General features: G+C 37.2%; 1 protein-coding gene across 2 annotated transcripts in view; it reads left to right on the top strand.

Annotated features, from left to right (window-relative positions):
- The window catches only part of LOC117289632 (eIF-2-alpha kinase GCN2-like), a 45,823-nt gene extending 24,962 nt beyond the window's left edge, over nucleotides 1-20,861 (top strand). Inside the window, exons 20-38 of one of the 2 annotated variants that reach the window (XM_033770851.1) lie at nucleotides 533-701; nucleotides 2,827-2,915; nucleotides 3,795-3,896; nucleotides 4,334-4,621; nucleotides 6,105-6,299; nucleotides 7,174-7,223; nucleotides 8,431-8,599; nucleotides 9,366-9,548; nucleotides 10,161-10,331; nucleotides 10,881-11,018; nucleotides 11,769-11,897; nucleotides 12,181-12,309; nucleotides 13,036-13,119; nucleotides 14,270-14,367; nucleotides 15,422-15,560; nucleotides 17,322-17,387; nucleotides 17,558-17,605; nucleotides 19,493-19,614; nucleotides 20,176-20,861. In XM_033770851.1, coding sequence (XP_033626742.1) covers nucleotides 533-701; nucleotides 2,827-2,915; nucleotides 3,795-3,896; nucleotides 4,334-4,621; nucleotides 6,105-6,299; nucleotides 7,174-7,223; nucleotides 8,431-8,599; nucleotides 9,366-9,548; nucleotides 10,161-10,331; nucleotides 10,881-11,018; nucleotides 11,769-11,897; nucleotides 12,181-12,309; nucleotides 13,036-13,119; nucleotides 14,270-14,367; nucleotides 15,422-15,560; nucleotides 17,322-17,387; nucleotides 17,558-17,605; nucleotides 19,493-19,614; nucleotides 20,176-20,233 — 2,427 coding nt within the window. In that variant the 3' untranslated portion in view covers nucleotides 20,234-20,861. Of the gene's footprint in view, nucleotides 1-532; nucleotides 702-2,826; nucleotides 2,916-3,794; nucleotides 3,897-4,333; nucleotides 4,622-6,104; nucleotides 6,300-7,173; nucleotides 7,224-8,430; nucleotides 8,600-9,365; nucleotides 9,549-10,160; nucleotides 10,332-10,880; nucleotides 11,019-11,768; nucleotides 11,898-12,180; nucleotides 12,310-13,035; nucleotides 13,120-14,269; nucleotides 14,368-15,421; nucleotides 15,567-17,321; nucleotides 17,388-17,557; nucleotides 17,606-19,492; nucleotides 19,615-20,175 lie in introns of both variants that reach the window. The other variant, XM_033770843.1, reaches the window with a different exon arrangement.
- The last annotated feature ends 5,628 nt before the right edge of the window (nucleotides 20,862-26,489 follow it).

Here is a 26,489-nt window from a genome sequence, read left to right as displayed (position 1 = left end):
TCCATTCTTATTTAGGGAGCGTCTCGAAGGCGGGGCTTATTCTTGCCGCAGGATAATTCCTGTGGGCACATGCCCACGATCAAGTGGACTGCCGGAACGTTCCGCTGGACCACAGCATTGTGCCAATTCAGCCAAACTTTCCTTTAGAATGGTCCAGCGGAATGGAGAAATGTACTGTGCAATTTAGAACAGTCCATAGGACTGGTCCAGTTACGACCGCAGGTATACTCTACTGTTCCCCAAAAAAATATCCTACCATTCTGACTTTTGAGACACTCCCTTAGTTTAAAAGGATTGTTGGGTAGTTTAGAGGAATTAGCCTGCATCCACTCTGTGATGGGTTTGTGAGAAAAATAAACTCTTTCACAAAAACTTAAATTACTTCAGAGGGAGTCGTTTATCACAATGTTTCATACTACCATCAACTCTCCTTTTGCATGCTAATATATAATTTGAGTAATTACCAAACATGTCCAGTGCCTTTAAACTCGAAGTTTAGTGATTTGCTTATATGGTATTTTTCCGTTATAAGGGTATGATTCACCGAGACCTGAAACCTGTGAATATCTTCTTGGATTCCAATGACTTGGTTAAGATCGGTGATTTCGGTCTGGCCACAGCGGGGAATGTTGGGACGACAGCCTTACCTGACATCCCTCAAGGGGATCTTCATGAAGCTCAGCTCTTAGAGGAAGGAGCAGGTAAGACCAATCGGAAGACGATATAATCATTTTTGGATAAGATTATTAGAATGATTTATAGATCTGTGAGGATCAAGGCCCAGTTCCATAAAGCTGTTAAAGACACTGGACACTATTGGTAATTGTCAAAGACTAGTCTTCACAGTTGGTGTATCTCAACATATGCATAAAATAACAAACCTGTAAATTTGGTCTCAATCGGTCGTCGAATTTGCGAGATAATAATGAAAGAAAAAACACCAAAGTGTCACATGAAGTTGTGTGCTTTCAGATGCTTGATTTCCAGACCCAAAATTCTAAATCTGAGATCTGGAAATCAAATTCGTTGAAAATTGCTTCTTTCTCAAAACTACATTACTTCAGAGGGAGCCGTTTCTCACAATGTTTTATACATTCAGGCTCTCCCCATTACTCGTTACCAAGAAAGGTTTTATGCTAATAATTATTTTGAGTAATTACCAGTTTTTGTGCTTACAGTCTTTATGACATTGGGCCCAGGTGACATCAAGGGATGAACTTTTTTGTATTACTTTTGTCTGACCTTTTGTGCTTCCAAATCATTTGCATTTAACCATCAATCACCCAAAGTGGCTCCATTCTTGATAATTTAATATTTTCATGAAGCATTTATTTAAATATTTCCACCTGTGCATTTATCGAATCACTCAAAAAGGCTCCATTTATGTTGAAAATGTCTGTATCATATTGTTACTTCTTAAATTTCATGTTGGTTTAGGGAGCCTCTAGTCGTTCCCTGAGTCTCAAAGTGTATGTTTTATTGTGATTTCCATTTTTACATTTTGTTCACAATCCTCCATTGATCACCAGAAGTGGTCCAATAGGTTGACAATTTCTCTTTCACATTGTTACTCCTGATATTTCATAATCCTCCATTGATCACCAGAAGTGGTCCAATAGGTTGACAATTTCTCTTTCACATTGTTACTCCTGATATTTCATATTGATGTACATGTAGGGATGTGTATATTGAAGTACATTTGAATATTTTTCTTGACCTTTGTGCTTCCCAATGATCTGCAGTTTTTACATGGATCAATCATCCCGAAAGTGATTGACAACTTCTCTTTCATATTACTCTTGATATTTCATGTTGGTTTAGGGAGCCCAAGTGCTCCCTTTATTTCCAAGTGTGTTTTTTGAAATTTGTGATTTGCATATTGACATAAACCAATTATTTGAATATTTTTCTTGACTTTGTGCTTCCAAATCATGTACAGTTTATAAAATCACTCAAAACGATTGTTTCTTGATAATTTCTCTATCATATTGTTTATCTTGATACTTCATATTGTTGAATTGGAGCATAGGTGTTCATTGCATCTCTAAGTGCTGTTTTAAATCTGTGATTTGCATACTTTGGAAATTGTTCTTGACCTTTGAGCTTCCAAATTATCTGCATTTTTACATGATTTAATCACCCACAGTGGTTCCATTTCTTGACAATTTATATATCATATTAATACTCTTGATATTTCATATTATAGTCATGATAGTGAGCCCTATTTCTCCCTAAATTTTTACATGCCTGTTTAAAATTTGTGATTTGCATATTTTCATGATGCTTCCCAATTATCTGCAGTTTTTACATGATTCAATCACCCCGAAAGTGGTTCCATATCTTGACAATTTCTTTTTATATTATTACTCCTGATATGATTATTACTCCTGACTCCTGATATTTCATATTGGTTTAGGGAGCCCAATCGCTTCCCAGATCTCAAAGTGTCTGTTTTTAATTTGTGATTTGCATATTATGAATATATCGTTCTATCTTTGTGCTTTCCAAATATCTGCAGTTTTGACATAATCCTTTAAAACTTATGCTTTATTACTGATGTGTAAGGTTCTAACATGAATGGTGTGTTGTTAAAGCATCATTTACTGGTTATGTTTCATGAACTACAGTTTTATACTGAATTATTTTCCTGAGGTTATTTTATGAGATTGTTTGTTATATCTAACTTGTCATCATCTGTTTCTTTAAATGTTTTATGGTTCTCATGAATACTAATTCGCTTTGAATGGAGAATGGTACATCCCTCCTTAGTTGCTTCACTCCACAACCAAAGAAACTAACTTTCTTCAATAATCATATTAATTGCAGGAACTGGGAGTCGGTTAACTGGCAAAGTGGGCACCGCCCTCTATGTTAGCCCAGAGTTATGCCAGGCTAGAAGCAGTTATTATAACCAGGTTTGTAAGTTATTATATCAAGGTTTGTCAGTTATTATAACCTGGTATATCAGTAAATGTCTGTTATTGTAACCTGGGCCCAATTTCATAAAGCCTGTAAGCACACAAATTTGCTTAGCATGAAATTTCTTCCTTGGTAAAAAATGGATTACCAACCAAGTTTCCATTTGTTGCATATGGCTTGTTACTGGTATTCAGCTGTTTTTTGCTTATATCCTGAAAATCACATGGCAATTTGGTTGGTAATCCAGTTTTTATCAAGGAAGAAATTTCATGCTAAGCAAATTGTTGTGCTTACAGGCTTTATGAAATTGGGCCCTGGTATGTCAGTTATTGTAACCAGGTTTGTCAGTTTTTATAACAATGCATTTTGTTTAAAGACAGTGGACACTATTGGTAATTGTCAAAGACCAGTCTTCTCACTTGGTGTATCTCAACACATGCATAAAATAACAAACCTGTGAACATTTTAGCTTGATTGGTCGTCGGAGTTGCGAGATAACTATGAAATAAGAAAACACCCTTGTCCTTGAAGTTGTGTGCTTTTAGATGCTTGATTTCGAGACCTCATATTCTAAACTTGAGGTCTTGAAATCAAATTCGCGGAAAATTAGTTCTTTCTCAAAAACTATGTCACTTCAGAGGGAGCTGTTTCTCACAATGTTTTATACTATCAACCTCTCCCCATAACTCGTAATCAAGAAAGGTTTTATGATGATAATTATTTTGAGTAATTACCAATAGTGTCCACTGCCTTTAATATATAACACGTTAACCAATGACTGATTTTCCTTGTCAAATGTTTACATTGTTGAATTGTTTGCAACCACAGCAATGCCCCCTTGTAATAATTCCATTTATCATGTTTGTGCTCTTTAGAAAGTTGATTTATACAGCCTGGGTATAATCTTCTTTGAGATGTGTTTCCCGCCTCTTGCTACTGGAATGGAAAGAGTTCAGATGCTGGGTAGAATAAGACAGGTGTGTTAGTTTTCCAGGGTCATTTTCATAAAGCTATTTAGCAGGAAAACATTGCTCAGCAAAAAAAAATCTGTGGGTCACCAGTAGCAAACGTCTAAACTTATAGAATGTTAATGTCTGGTAATCTGTTTTTGCTAAGGAAGTTTTTTTCTGTACTTGGCATGTTTATGTGCTAAAAGACTTTATAAAACTCTTTCCCACCATACATGTAGCCAGCTTCTGTCTTTACCACAGATATTTTTCATAGTTAATGTGCCACCAGTGTTACCAACCTGGTTTCTCTAGGTCAGGGTGTTTGAGTGTGAAACCAGGCTTTTTGCTTCTCAACCATACACAAACATGTACAGCACAAAAATCATTCCAACAGCTTTAGTCCACGTGCAGCATCTCTTTGTAATTGTTGTAGTTATTTATTCTCCAAATTATTAATCTTTCAGAAAGACATCCAGCTTCCAGACACATTTGACGAGTCAAAGCGTGAGAATCAATCCTTAGTGATACGTTGGCTTCTAAATCACGACCCAGAGGAGCGTCCAACGGCGCAAGAGCTCCTTCAATCTAAGTACCTACCGCCTCCTCAGATGGAGGATACCAGACTGCAAGAAATGCTGAGACATACCATCTCTAATAGTCAATCTAAAGCATACAGGCATATGATGCATGAATTGTTCTCACAGACTGTTCCGCCGGCGGACGACTTCACTTATGATATGGACATGCATAAGGTAGGGTTTGTTTTGTTTGTTTGTCCTGTTTCATCCCTGTCTGTACATTCTGTTGTCTTTTCAAAAGTCCAGTATGTTGTTGTACAGTAGGCATTTTTATAGAAGACTTTGTCTTTTGAATCTGCCTCCATATCTCCCTCTATTTCATTGTGTCTCTTATAATTATTATTCTAGCACATGCACTTCTTTACATCTCTTCGTACAATATCCCTTTAGTCCCTGCACCGCCCGAGTTTGCTGAAAACCAATTTCTCAAGATTCTTGCAGTAAATTACTGGAATCGTAGTTCGCATTTTAAAGGATAGCCATGTCTTAATATGTATGCAAAATTTTGTATCCTTTCGGTAATATTTGTATAAAAGTACAAGTTCTCAAGGGAACAATAAATGCCTCTCGTTAAACGGCTACGGTAATTTTTATGGCGAATATTTTTGTGCACGGATGAAGTGGACACAATAGCTTTTCAAGACTTTTATCTGGCTCAATGCTCATACTGATTAATGCGAAGGCATTAATTTTCGACAATATCATCATAAATGATGAACAATTTCCTGTTTACTAATGAGCGTTTTTTTTTCGTAAGAGCTCAATTATTTCATCATCATTAGCTTCGACAAGTCAACTGTGACGGGAGAATTAATAACGATCTATAACAACTAGATATATTAACAAATGCGTAGACCTACTAATGACTATCGAGTTTTCTTTTAATGTTCCTTTTTTTCCTACAAACACAAGCTAGCGAGGTTTCCTCGTACCGCATAGAGGCGGCTGGGCGGTACAGTGGCTAAATGGTTAAACCTTCTTTATAGTTACTTAATCACTTATATTACTTATTAATTACATTTACATTGTATACATGTACATTTTGCATTGCGGAAGTAAATGTCGAGTTAAATTGAATTGAATTGAATGTAACACATCTGTGTCATTGAAAACCCACACCGGTTTTTCTTTTTTTGGTTATGAAGTAGACAGCTGGTGAGAGAGCTTTTTCCTCTGCTACCTTATCTTCTCTTACATGTAGTGAGAGAAGCACTGCAGTCTCAGGGATTTTCCCCCAAAATTTTAACCCTTCATTTAACACTTCAGCTCAGCTAAAAGGAACATTACAAAAGAGTTGCTGGCAGTGTAAGCACTTTATGTAATCCACCATACATGAACTGACAAACATGTAGAAGTTCAAGATCAGTCAGCCATCTGGGCTACGAGAGAATAGTGAAAAACTGATTTTCAAATTTTGCACTGCAGCGATGCCAAAACAAAAATAAATAAAACACTCACTGAGCGATAAACTCCTAACGCGAAATTAGATTGTTTATTTCTCATTAAATATGACATTTCAGACAGAAATATTTCAAGGGATGTTTTCTACTATCATCATTAGCCTGTGTAAGTTTTATGTAAATATGTGATCTTCACGATTTTTGTTTCTTACCAATTCTGTAACAGTCCTTTAACTTATGACATTATATCCTGGCAGGGATTTTCACTCAAACTATCGGTGGTCCAGCAGACAGTGTATGAATCGCTATGTCGCATCCTGCAGAGACACTGCGCAGTCAAAGTCAACAGCCCCCTCTTGCTTCCCAGGAACCAACAAGTAGAGACGTCAGAAATGGGCGTCAATTTAATGACATACGGTGGAGGATTGGTCTCGCTAGCTTATGATCTTAGAGTAAGTATCAGAGTAAATGCCCATGAATAAACAGGATTTAATTATATTTAATTTTTTTGTTACTTATATTTTGGCTTACTTTTTATTTACTTTCTGTTCTTGCCCAGGCATAAGGCGCTCTATGAAGATTTTAATATTCTTCTTATTCCTCTTCTTATTAATATTATTGTGCTTATTATGCTTATTAGACATTTTTCATTAAATTTGATGCCCAAAATGGCTAGCGTGGCTGGCAGACATAAGCCATGTTATGCTGTAGGTCCACGTGGTCAATTGTGATTCTTGTCCGTGTCTGTATTTTAGGCACTAGAATTTCGTGATTACTTCACATTTTAGTTTGAACACTAAACAAAGATATTCAATGCATTGTATAAACTTAACTTTTTGGGGCTTTGTTTTAATGGAATAAAGGTAGAAATTTTGTAATGTACATTTTATATTCATTTAAACGTGGAACTTACTGTCGAGCATTTCGGGTAAGCCTAAAAGCTACTTGCAACAATGCTTAATGTATGTGACTTACGTACGTAGTAGCCTAAACATCTCATGTCACCTTTCCAGGCTTGTGAATAATGCCAGATTTGAGCGCTACCATAATGTCCTCTCATACCATTTCCACATGTACATGTACACGCTCTACAGAGTGAATAAAACTTGATTACATACAATTATTATGCACTTATGCATGCAGCAGATGTTCGAAGTGTGTCTCTTCAGAGTAGACCACTCATAACACAGATATGAAAAGCTTACACTTCATGCCTGTCTTTATCCCAGTCTATATACACAGCTACACCAAATACCTATTTAGACATGAAGAGTTCGTAGTCCAGTTTGGTCAAAATAAAACTTGATATTTGTTATTGATTTGCAGGTGCCATTTGCCAGACTTGTTGCCAGAAATAATATAACCAATTTAAAAAGGTGAGATATTTTATCAATAAAGGGTATTTCCATGATATTGGAGAGGTTATTTGGGTTTGAGGGTTGAACAAGGAAATAATTTACAAGAGTGGGACATGAACCTCAGCTTCCAAATTAAGCGGCGCTCTAAAGACTGAGCCATCTAGTCCTGATGTTGCCTGTCTCCCCATTTTGTCAATATCCTTGTTCAGGGGTGCCAGTCAAAAGCCAGCTGACATAAAGCCAGGAATCGCACCCAAATTTACGATACAAATAGATAGCTCTGTGGTAAAGCGTCGGTTCAAGTCCCACTCTAGATTATGAAAGAGAGAGTGAACATGGCAAAATTAAATTCAATCAATTAAAGGTCATTTGTAGAGCGCCAAAATCAAAAGTTTGTCTTCGTTTGTTATCTGTACCCCATCGTATCTAACAATTATTGTATGGAGAGAGTGTACAGAGTGGAATGTTTCTTTGGTTGTCATGTGATTATTATGTGTTCTGTACCTCATTCTGTACCCCATTGATCCAACAGATATTGTATAGAGAGAGTGTACAGAGTGGAATGTTTCTTTGGTTGTCATGTGATTATTATGTGTTCTGTACCTCATTCTGTACCCCATTGATCCAACAGATATTGTATAGAAAGAGTGTACAGAGTGGAATGTTTCTTTGGTTGTCATGTGATTATTATGTGTTCTGTACCTCATTCTGTACCCCATTGATCCAACAGATATTGTATAGAGAGAGTGTACAGAGTGGAATGTTTCTTTGGTTGTCATGTGATTATTATGTGTTCTGTACCTCATTCTGTACCCCATTGATCCAACAGATATTGTATAGAGAGAGTGTACAGAGTGGAATGTTTCTTTGGTTGTCATGTGATTATTATGTGTTCTGTACCTCATTCTGTACCCCATTGATCCAACAGATATTGTATAGAGAGAGTGTACAGAGTGGAATGTTTCTTTGGTTGTCATGTGATTATTATGTGTTCTGTACCTCATTCTGTACCCCATTGATCCAACAGATATTGTATAGAGAGAGTGTACAGAGTGGAATGTTTCTTTGGTTGTCATGTGATTATTATGTGTTCTGTACCTCATTCTGTACCCCATTGATCCAACAGATATTGTATGGAGAGAGTGTACAGAGTGGAATGTTTCTTTGGTTGTCATGTGATTATTATGTGTTCTGTACCTCATTCTGTACCCCATTGATCCAACAGATATTGTATAGAGAGAGTGTATAGAGAGAGACGTATCTTTGGCTGCCATCCCCGTGAGCTTACAGAGTGTGCATTTGACATTGTCACATCAACGTCTGCTGGTCTTATTCCTGATGCAGAGGTTCTTCATGTTGTATCCGAAATCATTAATGAGTTTCCAGCATTGCAGGTTAGTTGGATTGCTGGTTTGGTGGATTGCTGCCTAGTTGGATTGTGGGTTAACTGGATTGGGGGTTAGTTGGATTGTGGGTATAATGTGTTAAAGGTTAGTTGGATTGCTAGTTAGTTGAATTGGTGGTTAGTTGGATTGTGGGTTAACTGGATTAGGGGTTAGTTGGATTGTGGGTATGATGTATTACAGGTTTGTTAGATTGCTGGTTTGGTGGATTGCTGCTTAGTTGGATTGTATGTTAGGTGGATTTATAGGGTGTCATGGCCGAGTGGTTTAGAGCATCAATTCAAGTTCTGGTGATTAAGTCATCTGAGTGTGGGTTTGAATGCCGGTCATGACACTTGGTGTCCTTGATGCTTCACTATAATTACTGCTGCTATTCACCAAAGGGTATAAATGGGTACTGCAAGGGTAGAGGTTGATATTGTATATGAAAAAGCCACTGGGGTGCCACCAGCTCAGGGCTGTATACACCCAAGGGAGATAAGAAGAAAGATTAAAGGAATGCTATTGGCCCAATGACCAGGGCACTAAAATAAAGCGCATTGAGACGGTTATTGTAAAATGCGCTATATAAGAACTAGTTATTATTAGGTTTGTCTGATTGTTGATTAGTTCTCTTATTGAACTTCTTTACGCTACCATCCCTTTCTTTATGAAGTATTTGAGGAATTCACAAAGATAAACATTTCCAAAACCATAATGATAAATTTTCTCATATGTGTGATAACCTTTTAAAAACAATTCTTTATTCCCATTCTAGGCTCGTAACTATTGCATACGGTTAAACCACACCGCTATATTGAGGGCAGTATTAAACCACTGTGGCATCTCAGAGGATAAACATCATGAGGTTTATAAAATCTTAAGTGATGCTCGGACAGAAAAGTTGAGTAAACTTCAGATCCAGACAAGACTCTGTAGTTTATCCCTCACTGAGCAAGAGGTAAGACAATTCAAACAAAAACACTCTAGTAATTCTAAATACTGCCACCAGTCTATGTACAAATTTCCTTAATATAAAGGGTCTATGTAACTTTTGTAGGACAAAAAACACAATGTCCACAGATTTACACTAAACTTACACAGTTTGAAGATAATGATAGTAGAAAGCTTCCCTGAAAATATTACGTGCTGAGGTGCTGTAGTTTTTGAGAAAATAAGTAAAACAATGTCATGAAAATAATTTTCGTCTCATGAGACGAAAATTATTTTAATCTTTTCCAATGTATTTTTATGACATTTTTTTTACTCATTTCTCAAAAACTACAGTACCTCAGTAAGTAATATTTGAAGGGAAGCTTTCCACTATCATTATCTTCAAACCCTGTAAGTTTAATGTAAATCTATGGACATTTTGAAAAAGGTACCGAAATCCTTTAAGCAACTTTAATTCTTCTCTTGTTGTTTTAAACTCTTTGTTGTATTTCATTGTGCGTCTTCGGTGTGTATACTTTTATGTTTATTTTACTTGCGATTCAGTTATTGCAGTGATTTGTAAATGTTTTAAAATAAACCATTAAGTAAATATGAAATTAAATGTTATAAATCTTTGCAGGTGAGCAACTTGTACAGTTATATAGAGCTGGAAGGTCACCATAGCAAAGTAGCTGGTACCTTGAAACCATTGAGTAAAGGCAAAGGACCCAATGCATCTATGATCAAACAAGGTCTCCATGAACTGGAAGCAATCATCACGCAAGCACAGGTCTTTGGTATCAGACTAGAGGTAAGCCAAGGGTACGATTTCATACAGCTGCTTAAGCACAACAAAATTGCTAAGCACAGCAGTATTATGCTTACTAAAATAAGGTTACCAGCCAAACTACTTGTACAATGTGACTGGTATCCTGCTCATTGCAGCTAAGCAGAAAACTGTTAAGCAATATTTTCTGCTTAAGCAGCTGTATGAAATTGTGCCCAGGTCTTTGGTATCAGACTAGAGGTAAGGCCAGTTATTTTCATCTTCAAAGTTTGCTTCTTGTAGCCTCTTACATTGAGTGGCCTTTTAGCCTTGTTTGGGGTAGACTTGACTCAAGTCCCAATCCCGTGCCACCGCCAGAAAACTACTGTTTTGTGATGCTCTGCATTCCCAAACCTGTTCCGCACGCGGGACAGGGACTTGACGATGTCGCAGTTGCCTGATAGCTAAATGTATTCCCTTATGAATATGTACATGTAACATTGCTGCGTGATACGTGTTGACCAATCAATCGCACTCAAAAAGAAGACCAGTTCATAAGTTTTCACAAATTGTTTATTTTTATTTTTATTTTAGATGATTGTGACGTTGAGTTTAGTCTACAACATCCATTGTTTCTCGGGGGTGATTTTCCAGTTTGTTGCTGAACCTGTGCATCGAAAGAAGAAGACTACAATGGATGTGTTGGCTGCTGGTGGAAGATACGACCATCTTGTAAGTGTAATCAGTGTCATCAGGTGATCGGGTTGACGTAGTGGTATCTTTCCTCACCTTCCACCTCTAGGACCCTGGTTTAAATCATACTTGGGGTACTATGTTGATTGGGTTGTCAGTCCCTACCCGACTGCAGGGGTTTTCCCAGGAATAATTCTCTGGGGTTGTCCTCCTACATCTAAAACAAAATTTCTTTTTTCTTCATTTAGTTCTTTGCTAGTACAGTATAATGATTAAATTTGCTTTTCTGAGTCCTTGGCTCCACAACCAGCATAAACGAAATGCAATAAAATTAAATAAGTTTTTCTTAATCAATTGTATCTTGTCTTGGTCTTTGCATTAAGCCAAAAAGATCTGGCTTGCTTAGATGTATCTTATTAAATCTCAAACTATGACTTGTTGACATCTTGCTCTCGCACTTCAGTTTGATCATTTTTCAATAGTTTGGGTAGTTTTAATAGCCAATTAACCATTGAGCTTCATGACTACTCGTTCCAGTGCGGTGAGGTTTAACTTCGTAATGGTCTATTGATTCTGAGTGGCAAGAAATCTAGCCAGAAGAGGATCAGAGCATACTGATCAAAACGTTGAGTTGTCAACCACCGGTTCTTTTTTGAACCAACACTACTCAAATAAGATTTACACATGGTGTGGGTGCTACAAACCACACCTAATTATACTCCCAACATGCAAACTTTCTCACTTATTTTAATAAGTTAGAAAATTCTTCAAACTTTCTTGTTGTTTCAGATTCCATTGTTTAAGAAGCCTTCGTTATCTCAGCATCATCTGACTTGTCCTGCTGCAGTTGGTGTGAGTGTCTCCTTCGAGAAGATTGTGTCTGCCGTCCTTCAAGACAGTTATCTCATGTCAGAAACTGTAAGTAGTAGTCGGGATTCTGGGCCTAATTTCATAACGCTGCTTGAGCACAAAAAGCAGCTAAGCATAGCAACATTTTGCTTACCAGAATAAGGTAACCAGCCAAATGACGATGTCGCATGTACAATTTGTGACTGGTTTCCTGCTCGTTTCTGCTTAGCTGAAATGTGTCAAGCAATATTTTCTGCTTGAGCCGCTTTATCCTCTGTTTGCTTCTGGATCATGCAGAGATGATTTGTTGTGAACTACTACTAACATAAGAGATGGTTTGAACTTGTTTCAGAGTGCGAGTGTTTGTGACATTCTGGTCTGTGCCATTGGGAGTAGTTCTTCATTGAAAGATCGTATTAAAGTGGTCCGAGATCTGTGGGCTAACGGTTTGAGAGCTGATATCCTGTATGACTCCACCATGGTGAGTAGCTAACATTATTAACATCTTGCAGTCAATAAAAGTATACCAATGGGTATTTGCACCTACAGTTATTATCATGGTGCCTGGGGCCCAATTTCATAGAGCTGCTAAGCACAAAAATTTGCTTAGCTTGAAATTTCTTCCTTGACAAAAACAGGATTACCAACCAAATTTCCATTTGTTGCATGTTGCTTCTTATTGGTGTTCAGCTGTTTGCTTGTCCTGAAAATCACATGGAAATTTGGTTGGCATTCCTGTTTTTATCAAGGGAGAAATGTCATGCTAAGCAAATTTTTGTGCTTAGCAGCGCTATGAAATTGGCCCCTGTACTTCTGCTGTGGTTCCAATGCAAAATAAAAATTTTCCCTCGTAGACGTACCCTTTACTGGAGGGAAATTGCTGTGCCCCATCAAGAGCGAAGGTCCAAGCCTATCCCATGTTGTCACAAGCTCAAAGGAAGACAGTCATTTGCCTCAACATCTGACATCACATTTTGAAGCTATGCCACGCCCAATATGTGGCAGAGGATGACCCCCCCCGCCCCCCCCCCCCAAAAAAAAAAAGAATCCAATCTTTTAACACACTCTTTTCCTCATATACAGAAGAACTTCCCCCCCCCACCCCAAAAAAAACAAAACCCACAAAAATCAAACAAGCAACAACTCTGAAAAACTCTTCTGAAGAATTTCTGAATTTGATTTTTTTATTTTTGTTTCCATTCCTCAGTCACTTGAAGATATTCAAGACTACTGCCGAGCAGTTAATATTATGTACTTGGTGTTGCTGAAAGATCGCAATGAACCTGTCAAGGTGAGATTAGGATAGATCAGTTTTGATCGTGTAGTTGGTGTTGGTTTGTCATGCTCGAGCAGTCAAGTGCAATTAGACTCAAGCTCTGGTGTTTTTAATCAGCAGAGTGTGGGTTTGAATCCTGGTCTTGACACTTGTATCCTTAAGCAAATTTTTCAAATGTTATTACTGCGTCCTCCCGATGTGACATAAAGTTCTGGGTCCAGTGTGTGGTGTAGTACACATAAATGAACCAAGTACATGTATACTTATTGTTAAGTTTTTTTTTTAGCATGGTTGACTGCAGATGGTGCCATAAACCCTTGTAACCCTTGACATGGCACTATAGATCTTATATTCTGAACATAGCTCTGTTAACGCCCCCTGGTTAATCAAGTGATATATAAGAACTATTCTCATTATGTTAAGGCAAGATGTTGGGTTTTGTAAAACATACAAATATGTTACGCACAAAAGTACGATGTTAAGCAACATCACAATGAAAAGACCCCAATTCTCCTGGAGTTCATGGAATAACTTGACTTTTGTTTTTCCAATTTGAATAAGTCGGATTTATCCTTTATCCTTTGTATTCGCATGACTGTTTCGGTTTGTGATAATAAAAACAATCTAAATTGTTGTTCGACATCAGCATATAGTTTGGCCTGAAGAGGAATAAAACAATGCCTAGAAGTTTGTAGTTAACCAAATTTGCATTTAGTTCCATTATTTCGGTATCAGTCGCTACTTCCTAAAGATTAACTGGGATTGTCTAAGCTTACTTGCTGTTTTTATTTGCCAAATGTCAGCTGGAGAGTGTTTACGTTTAAAATTCAATTAGAAACATTCAGTGTGGTGTCAGGTAATTGGGTTAGAAGATCACGGAAAAAGATCATGGGGGAAACATTTTAATTGTTTGAATGTTGGATGAATGGTGAATGGGTTAAAAAAGCCAATTTGTAAAATTTCAAAGCAATTAGGGAGTTATTTAAAATCATGTTTTTTTGTTTTTACGAAGAGCCAGGCATGTCAGTGTTAGTGACATGCGTGACATGCCCACCCTTCATGTGAACACACACAGGGTCTAGGCTATTTCAAATTGACCACTGATATTTGTACCCAAAATGTTGATGTTTAAAAGTAATATTTTGTTGATCATTTATTTGTACAGATTCGATCATTTGACAAGGAGAAGCAAGTAACGGAGAGTCGAGTGGATTATTACAACGTTGTGGAGACATTACACCAGAAAATGTCCACCAATAAAATGTAAGTGGGCTTGTCAAAATTATTGATCAGTGATGTTTGAAGCTAATCATGGTGTGATTAATTAGGAAGTGATTGATATTAGAAAACTAACGGGTGCTACTTGGAGTATAAGTTTCTTATCAGACAAGTCAGAGTTGGAATTGAAGATGGCATTCATAAAGTGTATAGACTGGTTTCACTACAACATGTACAACCAGTGTGGCGTAGCTAGGGTTCGTGGCACCAATGGGCAAGGCTATATGATGATGTCTCTTTACTCACTTTGGTTTTGAAAATCATCATCATCATCATCTTTCGTCCTTAGACGGAATAGTAGAAGCAGCTTTGATGAAGTGGTGCCAGGTTTCTTTATCCCTCATGAGTTGATGGGTCTCAATTTGATTGAGATTTGTGTCTCGGGTGATGGTGTCAGTGTAGCTCATTTTCCTCCTGCCGCGATTTGGATGTCCGCCAGGAGGATTCCAGAAGACCAGATGCGATATAGGTTGATCCGCTGTACGCAAACAGTGGCCAGCAAACTGGACACTGTTTGCGTACAGCTGATCAACCTGTATCGCATCTGGTCTTCTGAAATCCTCCTTTTGAAAATCTCAGCATTTTTTTAACATACAAGTATCAAACATACCATGGTGTGGATAAGAAGTGAATGTAACTACACATAGTAAACACCACTTATCTACTTTACAAGTTGGGTTTTTGTGTTTTTTGGAAAAAAATTCAATTGGACAGGATCTGGGCCCCAAAATTTGCTTAGCATGAAATTTCTTCCTTGATAAAAACAGGATTACCAACCAAATTTCAATTTGTTGCATATTGCTTGATACTGGTATTCAGCTGTTGCTTGCTTATCCTGAAAATCACGTGGAAATTTGTTTGGTAATTCTGTTTTTATCAAGGAAGAAATTTCATGCTTAGCAAATTTGTGTGCTTAGCAGCTCTATGAAATTGGACCCTGATTTTGAGTTACATGTATATTAAATAAATCTTGTATGTAATTTGTTTGTACATTGTCACTGAATATAATCTCATATTTATTTGTGTCATACTGTTACAGTGAATCCAATGAAACTACACAGCAGATCATTGCCAAGCTTCCCTTACTGGAGACAACACCCAACAGCAATGCAACAAACTACAACGTGACCTTTGTACCCAGACCTGAAATAGGAGCCAGGAAGAGACATGAGAGAGTGGTAAGGGTAAGCTCAACCTCGCTACCATGGGCAGCGCGCCGTATCACCCGCTAGCTCTGCGTACACCTCCAACCCCTGGGAGGGAAACTCCGATCCGTGTATGATTTTGCTGTGCCATTTTCTTTTCTTTCCCAGAATGCCTTGCTCGATCGTAACCCCCTGGAAGTGTAGCTTGAAAGTCTCTAAATATTTGGGATGTTTAAATTAGATCTGTTGTTGATCAATTCTGTGTTAGAGACTACGCAAAACACATTGTTAAAAGACGCATTGATACGTCTATCTGTATGCTGCAGTTAGGGTGGCCACATAAAAACATTTCAAATGTACAGTGTCAAAATAGGTGCATTTTTACTCGGGCGCTCTTTTGTAAAAGTTGTGTCATTGAGTAACATTTGTGTAAATGTTGACATATGAGATAAGTGACCTGTTTTGATAACAACTTTCCACTTACTTTGTGTATGAACTTTAAAAATGCAGTGAAATTTATGTCCAAGTTTTTCTGTGCTCTTTTCAGCTATTAATACCTTAAGACTTAATCCTACTGTTTGTATAGTATCATTGCTACTGTAAATGGGTTTATCTCCCGGTTACATCTTGTGGTTTGACATTTGCTGGAAACTGATTAGTCTTTTAGATGGATTGGACTTCCGGAGTGTATTATTTTAGGACATAAGAAAAGATGTTGATAACTTTTGTAAAGTAAGTGATGAATGATTTACTTCTGAGTAAGCATTTTCGTGCAAAAAACCACACTTGATTTGAGTGTTTTGGTCCCAGAAAATATTTTATGTTGTGGCTGGCGTGTCGTGGTCTAGCATGCTGGACTCTGGTGTTTCTGATGAGTTGAGCGTGGGTTTGCGATTGGTGCTCCATTCGGGACGTGGAGTACCCCTCTACTGTGCATTCATTGTGTGCTAGAAATCTCAGGAATCTTTTTAGATGATTTTAGGGGGCACTTCTGTACAAGAGGAAAATAGTGTGTTCAAGTATTGGCACATTGGGGAATACCCTCTGCTCAATATGGGGCATGGTATATGGTTTGAGTACTAGTTGTGACATTGTGGCCTTGAGCAAGACACTTAACCAATACCAATTTGTCCTTTGAATGGGACATAGAGCCGCTGGATTAGAGCTGTGTGTTGTGTAATGCACATTTTGGTCATTTTTCATTTTTTTATGTTTTGTATGCAAGTCGCCAGACACACAAGGCCTGAAGGTCTCTAGCGACCAGTTTAAATCTTCTAAAACCCAAAATAAAGTCTGATAAACTTTGACATGTGTTTTGGCTGGTAATCAGTTTCTGCTTACAGAACTTTCACTGTGCCAAGCAGAGTGGGAGGTTGCATAGCCATGACTAGTGTCCTAGATAGTGAAGTACCTCCAACCTGGCGTCGGGTTTTTACATAACAGCGTTAAACAACATATTGTTGAGTCAGATTCACGCTCTATTTATGTATTCTCGTCCTATGTTGTGAAACTAATCCCAGAAGTTAATAACTTTTCAAGAAAATGTGTCTCCAAAAAGGCTGTGTTTATCTTAATCTATGAATTGTAAATGAGTACACAGAATAGCTCTTTTAGTTTTGGGTGTTTTTTATTGTGTTAAACACTTGAGTGACAGTTTGTTTTTAATGAATATATACAATGACCTTTCTCTGTAACTGTTTGGTAAGATTATCGGCTCACCAGCAAGATCCGTCACGATGCCTGTTGTAATTCAGATTCCTCAATTGTAATTCTAATGGTTGATTTAATTTGCAGATTCAATCTAAAATTGAGCCGGTCCTGGACTGTATCTCATCCAAGACCACGGTGGAGGTAGTTGCTGTAAGTGCTTATGTCTAAATGCTTATTGTGTGGTGGAGTGTCGTGCGTACTCGCATTGATTAACATCACTAAGTGCCTTTGAACTATTCTGGTAACTTGTGTCTGATGCTTTTGTTTACTGAACTTTTAAGTTGTTCTAATTTATTTCAACCTGACCTTTACATTAACAGGTTGACCTTCCACTATCAGTGGTCAAGAGTTCTGTGGCTATATTGGACGTGAGTATTGTATTGTTTGTACCGATTTCATGAAGCTGTTAAGCATACAATTTCTGCTTAGCAAATTTCTTGGCTAAGCAAGAAATGACCGAGATACCAGTCACAATAATAATAGCTGTTTGGTGTTCTGGCTGGTTACCTATTTCTGCTTTACAAAAGTTTTTGGTGCTAAGCAAGTTCTTGTGCTTACAGGCTTTATGAAATTTGGCCCTTTGAATTTCATAAATCCTGTAAGCAGACGCCCAAAGTCAGGGTACTTGAAACGACTTGGATATTGCAACCCCAAAGTTCTTCTGAACTAAACTACAAGAATGGCAAGTTTTCTCCCACACATACAAACAAATTAGACACCGTTTAATACTTGCTATATTTGTTCCCCTCCCTGAACAATGCATTATTTATAACGATGTCATACATGTACCTAACCTTTTTAACAGTGGTTATTGTTTAATCAGCAATTTATATGCTCATGACCATTTGTTTGTTAGGATTTTTTTCCAGGCTGATGCTCATTTAGAAAGGCAGGGACTGGGGGAGCATGCATTGAAAACTTGTCTTTCTATTTATACATTGCATTGAGAACTTGTCTTTCTATTTCCACATTGAGAACTTTTCTTGCTATTTCCACATTGAGAACTTGTCTTGCTATTTCCACATTGAGAACTTTTCTTGCTATTTCCACATTGAGAACTTGTCTTGCTATTTCCACATTAAGAATTTGTCTTGCTATGTATCCATTGAGAACTTTTCTTGCTATTTCCACATTGAGAACTTTTCTTGCTATTTCCACATTGAGAACTGGTCTTGCTATTTCCACATTAAGAATTTGTCTTGCTATTGTTTTATCCATTGAGAACCTTTCTTGCTATTTCCACATTGAGAACTTTTCTTCCTATATATACATTGAGAACTTGTCTTGCTATTTCCACATTAAGAATTTGTCTTGCTATTTCCACATTGAGAACTTTTCTTGCTATTTCCACATTGAGAACTTTTCTTGCTATTTCCACATTGAGAACTTGTCTTGCTATTTCCACATTAAGAATTTGTCTTGCTATTTCCACATTGAGAACTTTTCTTGCTATTTCCACATTGAGAACTTTTCTTGCTATTTCCACATTGAGAACTTTTCTTTGCTATTTCCACATTGAGAACTTTTCTTCCTATATATACATTGATAACTTGTCTTGCTATGTATAAATTGAGAACTTTTCTTGCTATTTGTATATTGAGAACTTGTCTTTCTATTTATTTATTGCATTGAGAACTTGTCTTTCTATTTCCACATTGAGAACTTTTCTTGCTTTTTCCACATTGAGAACTTGTCTTGCTATTTCCACATTAAGAATTTGTCTTGCTATTTCCACATTGAGAACTTTTCTTGCTATTTCCACATTGAGAACTTTTCTTGCTATTTCCACATTGAGAACTTTTCTTTGCTATTTCCACATTGAGAACTTTTCTTCCTATATATACATTGATAACTTGTCTTGCTATGTATAAATTGAGAACTTTTCTTGCTATTTGTATATTGAGAACTTGTCTTTCTATTTATTTATTGCATTGAGAACTTGTCTTGCTTTTTCCACATTAAGAATTTGTCTTGCTATTGTTTTATCCATTGAGAACCTTTCTTGCTTTTTCCACATTGAGAACTTGTCTTGCTATTTATACATTAATAACTTATCGTGCTATTTATACAATGAGGTTTTATAAATAGTTTGATAAATAATGACAATTTTTATACACTTTATTTTATTTTATTTGGGACTTTAGGATATCTTAAATAGTTGTTTTTGGCATAGATTATCTATAATATTGATTCTTTGATAGCATTCTATTGTTCTCTATTGACAGTTTGACAATTCTTTTGTTCTCTGTTGACAGTTTGACAACGGTGAAAGTTGTTACGCTTCCAGCGTGTCTACACTACGGGACACGCACATTAAACACAAAAAAGCACTCCAAGAAATATGTGATGTCCTACAAGAGCTTAAACTGGACAAAGGGTAAGATGTGAGGGCGCTGTGTAGGTTATGTGTGGGGCGGTAGACTTAGGCCGTGTCTGAATTGGCGACTTCGGCTACAGCTACAGCTAGGGTGCGCGTGTCTGTTATTCTTCAACACTGACAGACGTGCTGATCTGGCCGTAGCTGTAGCCAAAGTTGCCAATTCGGACACGGCTTAAGTAAGAATGTAAGCTCTGAAAATATTTGATAGTTTGTTTGCAGTGTTTGATTTCGGATTTTGAAACTGGTTGAAGTAATTTCCGGATCACTGATTGACTAAATATCTTTTAGGAAGACTTTAATATGGCCCTTTTGAAAACCTTGACTTAAACTCGGGGTCCGATTTGGGATCTGTCTGGACCCCTGTTTCTTGAAGCCTCGTTAGACGGAAAAGGTTTTTTAAACAGCTGTCGAGCTGGGTTTTCAGACAATATCATATACATAAATACCAATCTTTTAGTATAGCAAATTTCATGGAACAAACCCTGTAATAGATTCGTTACAATTGTTTACTCTCCACTTTTAGAGAATAACTAGAATAATTGTTGTTTTGTGTCTTAGGGTTTCTTTTGTGATTCTCTACACCTACAAGGAGGATGCATTCAAAGTGATCTACTGATGGGATGAGCAGGCCTCAAAGAAACCCATGGCACCCACAGCAATTGCCGTGGTGCCCTTCACTTTTGCTTGGGTGCCCTTCGGTCGTGGTGTGGTGCTCTGTGCTTTCGCTGTGGTGCCCTGTGCAAGGTTCCTGTACAAATTTACAAGTATAAATTTGCCTTTCAACAAAGAGAAATTGCTGTGTCTTCAAGAGCAAAGGTCAAGACTTGGGGCCCAATTTCATAGAGCTGCTGAAGCAGAAACAAAGTAACTACATGTAATCACAACAAAATGACTTCAATTAAACCTCCAAAAGAGCAAAGCTATCGCTCCTCCTCATCATGAATAAATGCAAAGACGGAAGATGTTGGGTTATGTATGAGGATTTCATTCAAGGAAATCAAGGAGTTAATCCAAACGTAAACATCAATCAGGATTGAGGGAATCTGGCTAAAAAAGTCGGTAAAGTTAAGCCTTAAAAGAGCATTTCAAGTGCTGCTGCTGTCAAAATACCCTATGGTAGTCGGTGGTACTTTGGGTGTGCCAAAACAGTTCTTATTTGTGTTTTGCATATGTTTCTACATTACATGGTGCTATGTTAAAGGAGTAGGTCTCGTAATTCAAACGTAGTCCCACATACCTTGCAGGAGCGCCTTGAGCATCACTGAGTGACGGATATGCGTACTATATAAGAAGCCACTATTATTAATATTATTATATCATATAAGTGTCTACTGCTTGCATAATTTACCATGAACTCGCATGGTAAATTCATTTGATGATTTAAATGATGATGATGGTGCACAGCATTTATATGGCGCCATATATCTGGTTCAAAAACATTTAAAGGGGCGAGTCTTGAGCGAAGCTTTAAAGTGGTCAAGGTGGTAATTTTCTCAAAGAAATGATGGGAGGGAGTTCCACAAGTGAGGAGCAATAGAGGAAACAAAGACAACACACCCCCATAATGGGTGTGTGTCGGGCCTAGAAACAGCAATTGCTGTGTTGCCCTGTGATTTTGCTGTGGTGCCCTTTGCAAAGTTCCAGTACAAGTTTCCATTTGGAATAGAAGTTAGGGTGTCGTGGCTGAGTGGGTTAGGGCGTCAAATTCAAGTTCTGGTGGTTTAAGTCATGGAAGTGTGGGTTTGAATTCCTGTCATGACACTTGTGTCCTTGAGCAAGATGCTTTACTTTAATTGCTTCTCTTCACCCAGGGGTATTAGATGGGTACCTGTGAGGGCAGAGATGGTTATTGTGATTGATTTAGCGTAGCCCATTACTTAATTGGCAGCACAAATGTATCTCCCCAGGGAGCTGAGATGGTTAAAGGATAAATTAAATGGCCCATTGACCAGGGGTGGATTTCACAAAGGTAGTCCTAACTTAGGACTAGTTCTAGGCAATGCTAAGAGATAGGACCAGTCCTAAGTTAGGACCAGTAACTCATCCTAACTTAGGACTGGTCCTATCTCTTAGCATTGCCTAGGACTAGTCCTAAGTTAGGACTACCTTTGTGAAATCCACCCCTGGAGTATTAATGTTGGAAGTGCTTTGAGGCATCTGTAAAGTGCTATATAACAAATAATGATTATTGTTATAATTAGTAATATTATTGACAGTTTATCCCCGTAAAACGAGTTGTGGCTTAATGTCCTGACTGATAAAGAACAATGCCTAGTGAGTGTTAAACTCGTAAGGCTGAAATATGTTATGAGACCGTCTGTATGAGACGGGAAAATGTAAAAGTAATAAGTCGGAAGAAGCAAGAATTACTGAGATCTGTTTGGGAAATAGATGAATTATAAAGTTTTAAAGTGGGCCTTGATGGCATTGATGTAATTTAGGGCATTGTTTACGTGGAATGAGCAGCAACTCATTTTGTCTGACCTCATATAAATTAGACTTTGCGCTCAAATTCTATAAATAGACTACAAGTGACGTGACAAGCACGTACATGTACGCATGTTTACATTGTTTAGGCTCATCAGCCGTGGTGGCCAACACAAGGGGCTATTGTAATTGTTACATGTCTTTGTACTATTAATACATTTATCAGCAAAGAAGAACCATATGCTATGGGTGTAAATTTGTCAGTGCATCATTCACAGACAAACCAGTTTCTCATTTCCGCTTTCTACACAGTGGGATTAACTTTTTATGGCGTTTTGACATTTGATGAAACGGTCTTTTCTGTGTATAAAGCTGTAATTGGTGGCTGTCTACGCCCACATTACAAAACAATTAAAATATTAATCAGAAAACACCCTGCTCTACTGATTAATCTCCTCCGACAAATTGACAATTGAAAGTCTGATTGCCTGCACCGTCGTTCGTTTTGGCATGGGAGTAAAATCAGTTGAAATGGATTGGACTGATGATCTAGATAACACCTCCTTCATCGCATTCAGAAATATATTATTATGTAGGCTTTAAAACGAATCCAACATGCAATTAAACAAGACATGTGTACTTAGAAGAGTAAATCCTATTTCGATTTTCAAGAAGCATAAGGGATTATTATTATTATTATTTTATTTGCCATAACAGTACAAAACAAAATAAATTGACACCCCGAGATGGGCAAGGGACAACAAAAGCAAATACATGCTATGATCCGTAGATCTGTTGCCCAACATCTGGGATACACATTAAAATTCATGTAGATTGAACATAATATAGTACACAAAGCAATAACAAAAGCAGATAATTATACAACCAATAGTAAATAATAAATATCTAATAAGAAAAAATAAATAAAAAATCTAATAAGAATAAGATTGTACCTCATTGGATTTACAGGACAGGGATTATAGGAATTTAACAAGTGAGGGTACCTCATGCGATGGTACCCCCATTGAATTCAAAAGGGATTGCACCTCATTAGATTTTAACAAGGATTGGTACCTCAAGGGTTGGTACTTCATTGACTTTAACAAGAAAGGGTACCTCTTGTGATGGAACCTCATTGGATTTAAAAGTGATTGCACCTCGGTGGTTTTTAAATAAGGGATAGAACCTCATGTGTGGGGTCATGGTACAAATCACTATGGTGATACTGCCAACTCATCATTTCGTTCTTTTTGGAAATGGAACCCTTGGACTGTGGACTTTTTGTCATTCAAGAGATTTCCATTCTAAACTTGTTTATATTTGTGCGATTTACAAGAAGTATCACTATAATGTCGGATTGAGTTTCATTTATTCATCACATCTAGCGTGACCAAGGCGTTAATTCAGGGGATAGTTTCTGTCTGCAAGTCAAAAAGATTTAGGTAGGATGACTTGTACGTCTTGAATTACAAAGCTGTTTCTGGAGAAGTAGTAGATTTAAAAGTCGTATCTAGAGAGAAGTAGTAGATTTAAAAGTCGTATCTAGATAGAAGTAGTAGATTTAAAAGTCGTATCTAGAGAGAAGTAGTAGATTTAAAAGTCGTATCTAGAGAGAAGTAGTAGATTTAAAAGTCGTATCGTTTGATGATCGTACCAGCCCAGGACTGTCTCATGGGAAACAATAATGCTTTGATATTTTACAGCTTTGTACTATTCCGGATATTCTAATAGAAGATTCTTGAAATTACATTCAGGTTTGTTTGATCAGTCTGGATTGAATTGCTTTGCAAATTTGTGTAATTTCTTCTTCCTAATAATGTGATTTAAGGCATAGATGGTGTTAAAGTAAATTTGCAGTAACACTTTGTGTATGTACTTGTTGTTGGGTAGATTATGTTCTTTTGAGAACTTGTCTTGCTATATATTCTACTTAGAAATACACTAATAAGATTTTCCAGTTTACAGCTTTCTATTATTCCAAGACTAAGGAAGCACTTCTTGGAATTACATAAAGGTTTGTTCAACCATGAATGGATTGCTTTGCCAATTTGCTTTGACAATTACCAATAGTGTCCACTTCCTTTAACGACTAACTGAGAAACTAGAATTACCTGTTGCAAACTGCTTAGAAACCAAAAGGACCTATATGGTATAAATGTGAAGAAATAGTAAGGCCATTAACTACATTTTGTATAACTGTGCGGAGAGTAGGAAATGTGCAGGGGCTACTATTTTAGCTTTAGTGGATTGAGGTGACTTCTTGTAGGGTCTATGTAACTTTTGTAGGACAAAAAACAACAATGTCCACAGATTTACACTAAACTTACACAGTTTGAAGATAATGATAGTAGAAAGCTTCCCTGAAAATATTATGTGCCGAGGTGCTGTAGTTTTTGGGAAATGAGTAAACAATGTCATGAAAATAATTTTCGTCTCATGAGACGCAAATTATTTTAATCATTTACAAACGTATTTTCATGACATTTTTGTACTCATTTCTCAAAAACTACAGCACCTCGGTAAGTAATATTTGAAGGGAAGCTTTCCACTATCATTATCTTCAAACCCTGTAAGTTTAATGTAAATCTATGGACATTTTGAAAAAGTACCCAAATCCGCGGAGTGAGTTCTTAACTGGTCTCAATGTTTTGACTAGCTTGCTCTAGTCAGCATCAGGAGACAGTCTTCTGTCTTATGATGAGCTGATGAGGGTTTCAGATCTAGGTAGGGATCCAGGCCAGTGCCTCTAGGGAAGGATCTTGAAGACTGTCTTGGCTGGTGTGATGAAGGAGTCTGATCAAGGTGCGTGCAGTAACATGCAGGGCACCTAGATCAGACTGGTGTACAAATGTCTTAAATTATTTATTTGTTATCACTCTTGGTTTTTTTTTACAGCTTATTGTGTGGTTAACCCTAGCCTCAATTTGTACTGACAAACAAGACGGTTATAAAGTAAATGATTGATACTCTTGTCTAGTATTGCGTCTTGATGATGGAGTGTATAGGAGTAGCTTGAGTCAATTATTGATGACCCATCAACACTATGCCTTTATAACTATCAACCTTGCCCACCAACCAACGTTACCCCCACAAGCTGGCCTTATTAGGTTTTGACAATCTCAACCCTCTTCAAATTGTTTGTATTAGCCTGACCTATTTGAAAACCCAGAAATGTTATGACACTTATTCTGGGAATGTGGTAAAGAACAGGTTTGGTTGGGAAAAAGTTAATGAAATTTCACCTAATACTTTCTGATACGGCTCAAGGGTCCTCTCTTAATAATTCAATTTAAGGAGGTAGCGGGAATATAGAGAGAGAAATTTTCACTAAATTTGGTTAAAGTCTTCAGTTTTTTGTAGTTTAAAGTAAAAACTAAATTGGTTAAGATAACTGCAGAATTCTTGGAAATCATGGGGCCGTCATTCATTCTGCTGGTTCTTGGTTAATGTCAAGCAAATGTTATTTCGAAAAGGTCGTAGAAGTTGCAAGAGAATAATGAGAAAGAAGAAGAACAAAATAGAGAAAAAAAAACACTTGTTGCTTCTTTCAGATGTCTTATAAAAGGCTTTAGGTCTGAAGTATTTTAGTATTTGTGTGAGAATATACCTCTTTCTCAAAAACTACATTACTTCAGAGGGAGCCGTTTCTCACAATGTTTTATACTATCAACAGCTCTCCATTGCTCGTTACCAAGTCAGTTTTTTATGCTAACAATTATTTTGAGTAATTACAAACAGTGTCATGTGCCTTTAGTTTTATACTATCAGCAGCTCTTCATTGCTCTAAACCAAGCAAGTTTTTATGCCAAAAACTATTTTGAGTAATTACAATGTCATGCGCCTTTAAACAACCTTGCCTTCTCCATAATCCAATCTGGACTCAAGATGTTCATCTAAGACGGAGGTTATTCTGAGAGACAAGAGCGAAATGTAAAACTGTCTTGGTTTTCTGTATAATGTATCTAGTCTCTTGTAGCTTCCTTCTCTAGGCTGTAATGATACACCATCTTAATGAGATGATGGTGCAGGGATTGTCAGATTCAATATACACTTGGAGTAAAATCTGCTCCTGTCTTGGATTTCTTAATTTATGGCAAAGATTAGTTTTATCTCAAGAGGTCCTTCAAGCAAAACAATACTCGCAATAGCCTTGAATTGGTTTATTTGTGGGGGAAAAGTCTGAACTGGGACTACTTGTGCTGGATTCTGCAAAAATATATAAAATAAATATTATTATTTATTTATTTATTTATTTGGCAGTTCACATAAACAAAATATATCAGAAAACAAGCTTGCGTCAGCTTGAATGATAGCATTTAGATCGATTTAGATGCAGAAAACACTTCATATAATAATAATATTAGTATTTTTTTTTATAGCGCCGTATACACCCATCTCAAAGTGCTTTTAACATAAGCCCCCCCTGGATAGTGGGCCATGTAATT

Source organism: Asterias rubens, chromosome 1 (genome assembly GCF_902459465.1).
Source record: "Asterias rubens chromosome 1, eAstRub1.3, whole genome shotgun sequence".
Lineage (NCBI taxonomy): Eukaryota > Metazoa > Echinodermata > Asteroidea > Forcipulatida > Asteriidae > Asterias > Asterias rubens.
Note: the sequence above shows the minus strand (reverse complement) of the source record. Positions and strands in the feature narration are given on the sequence as shown.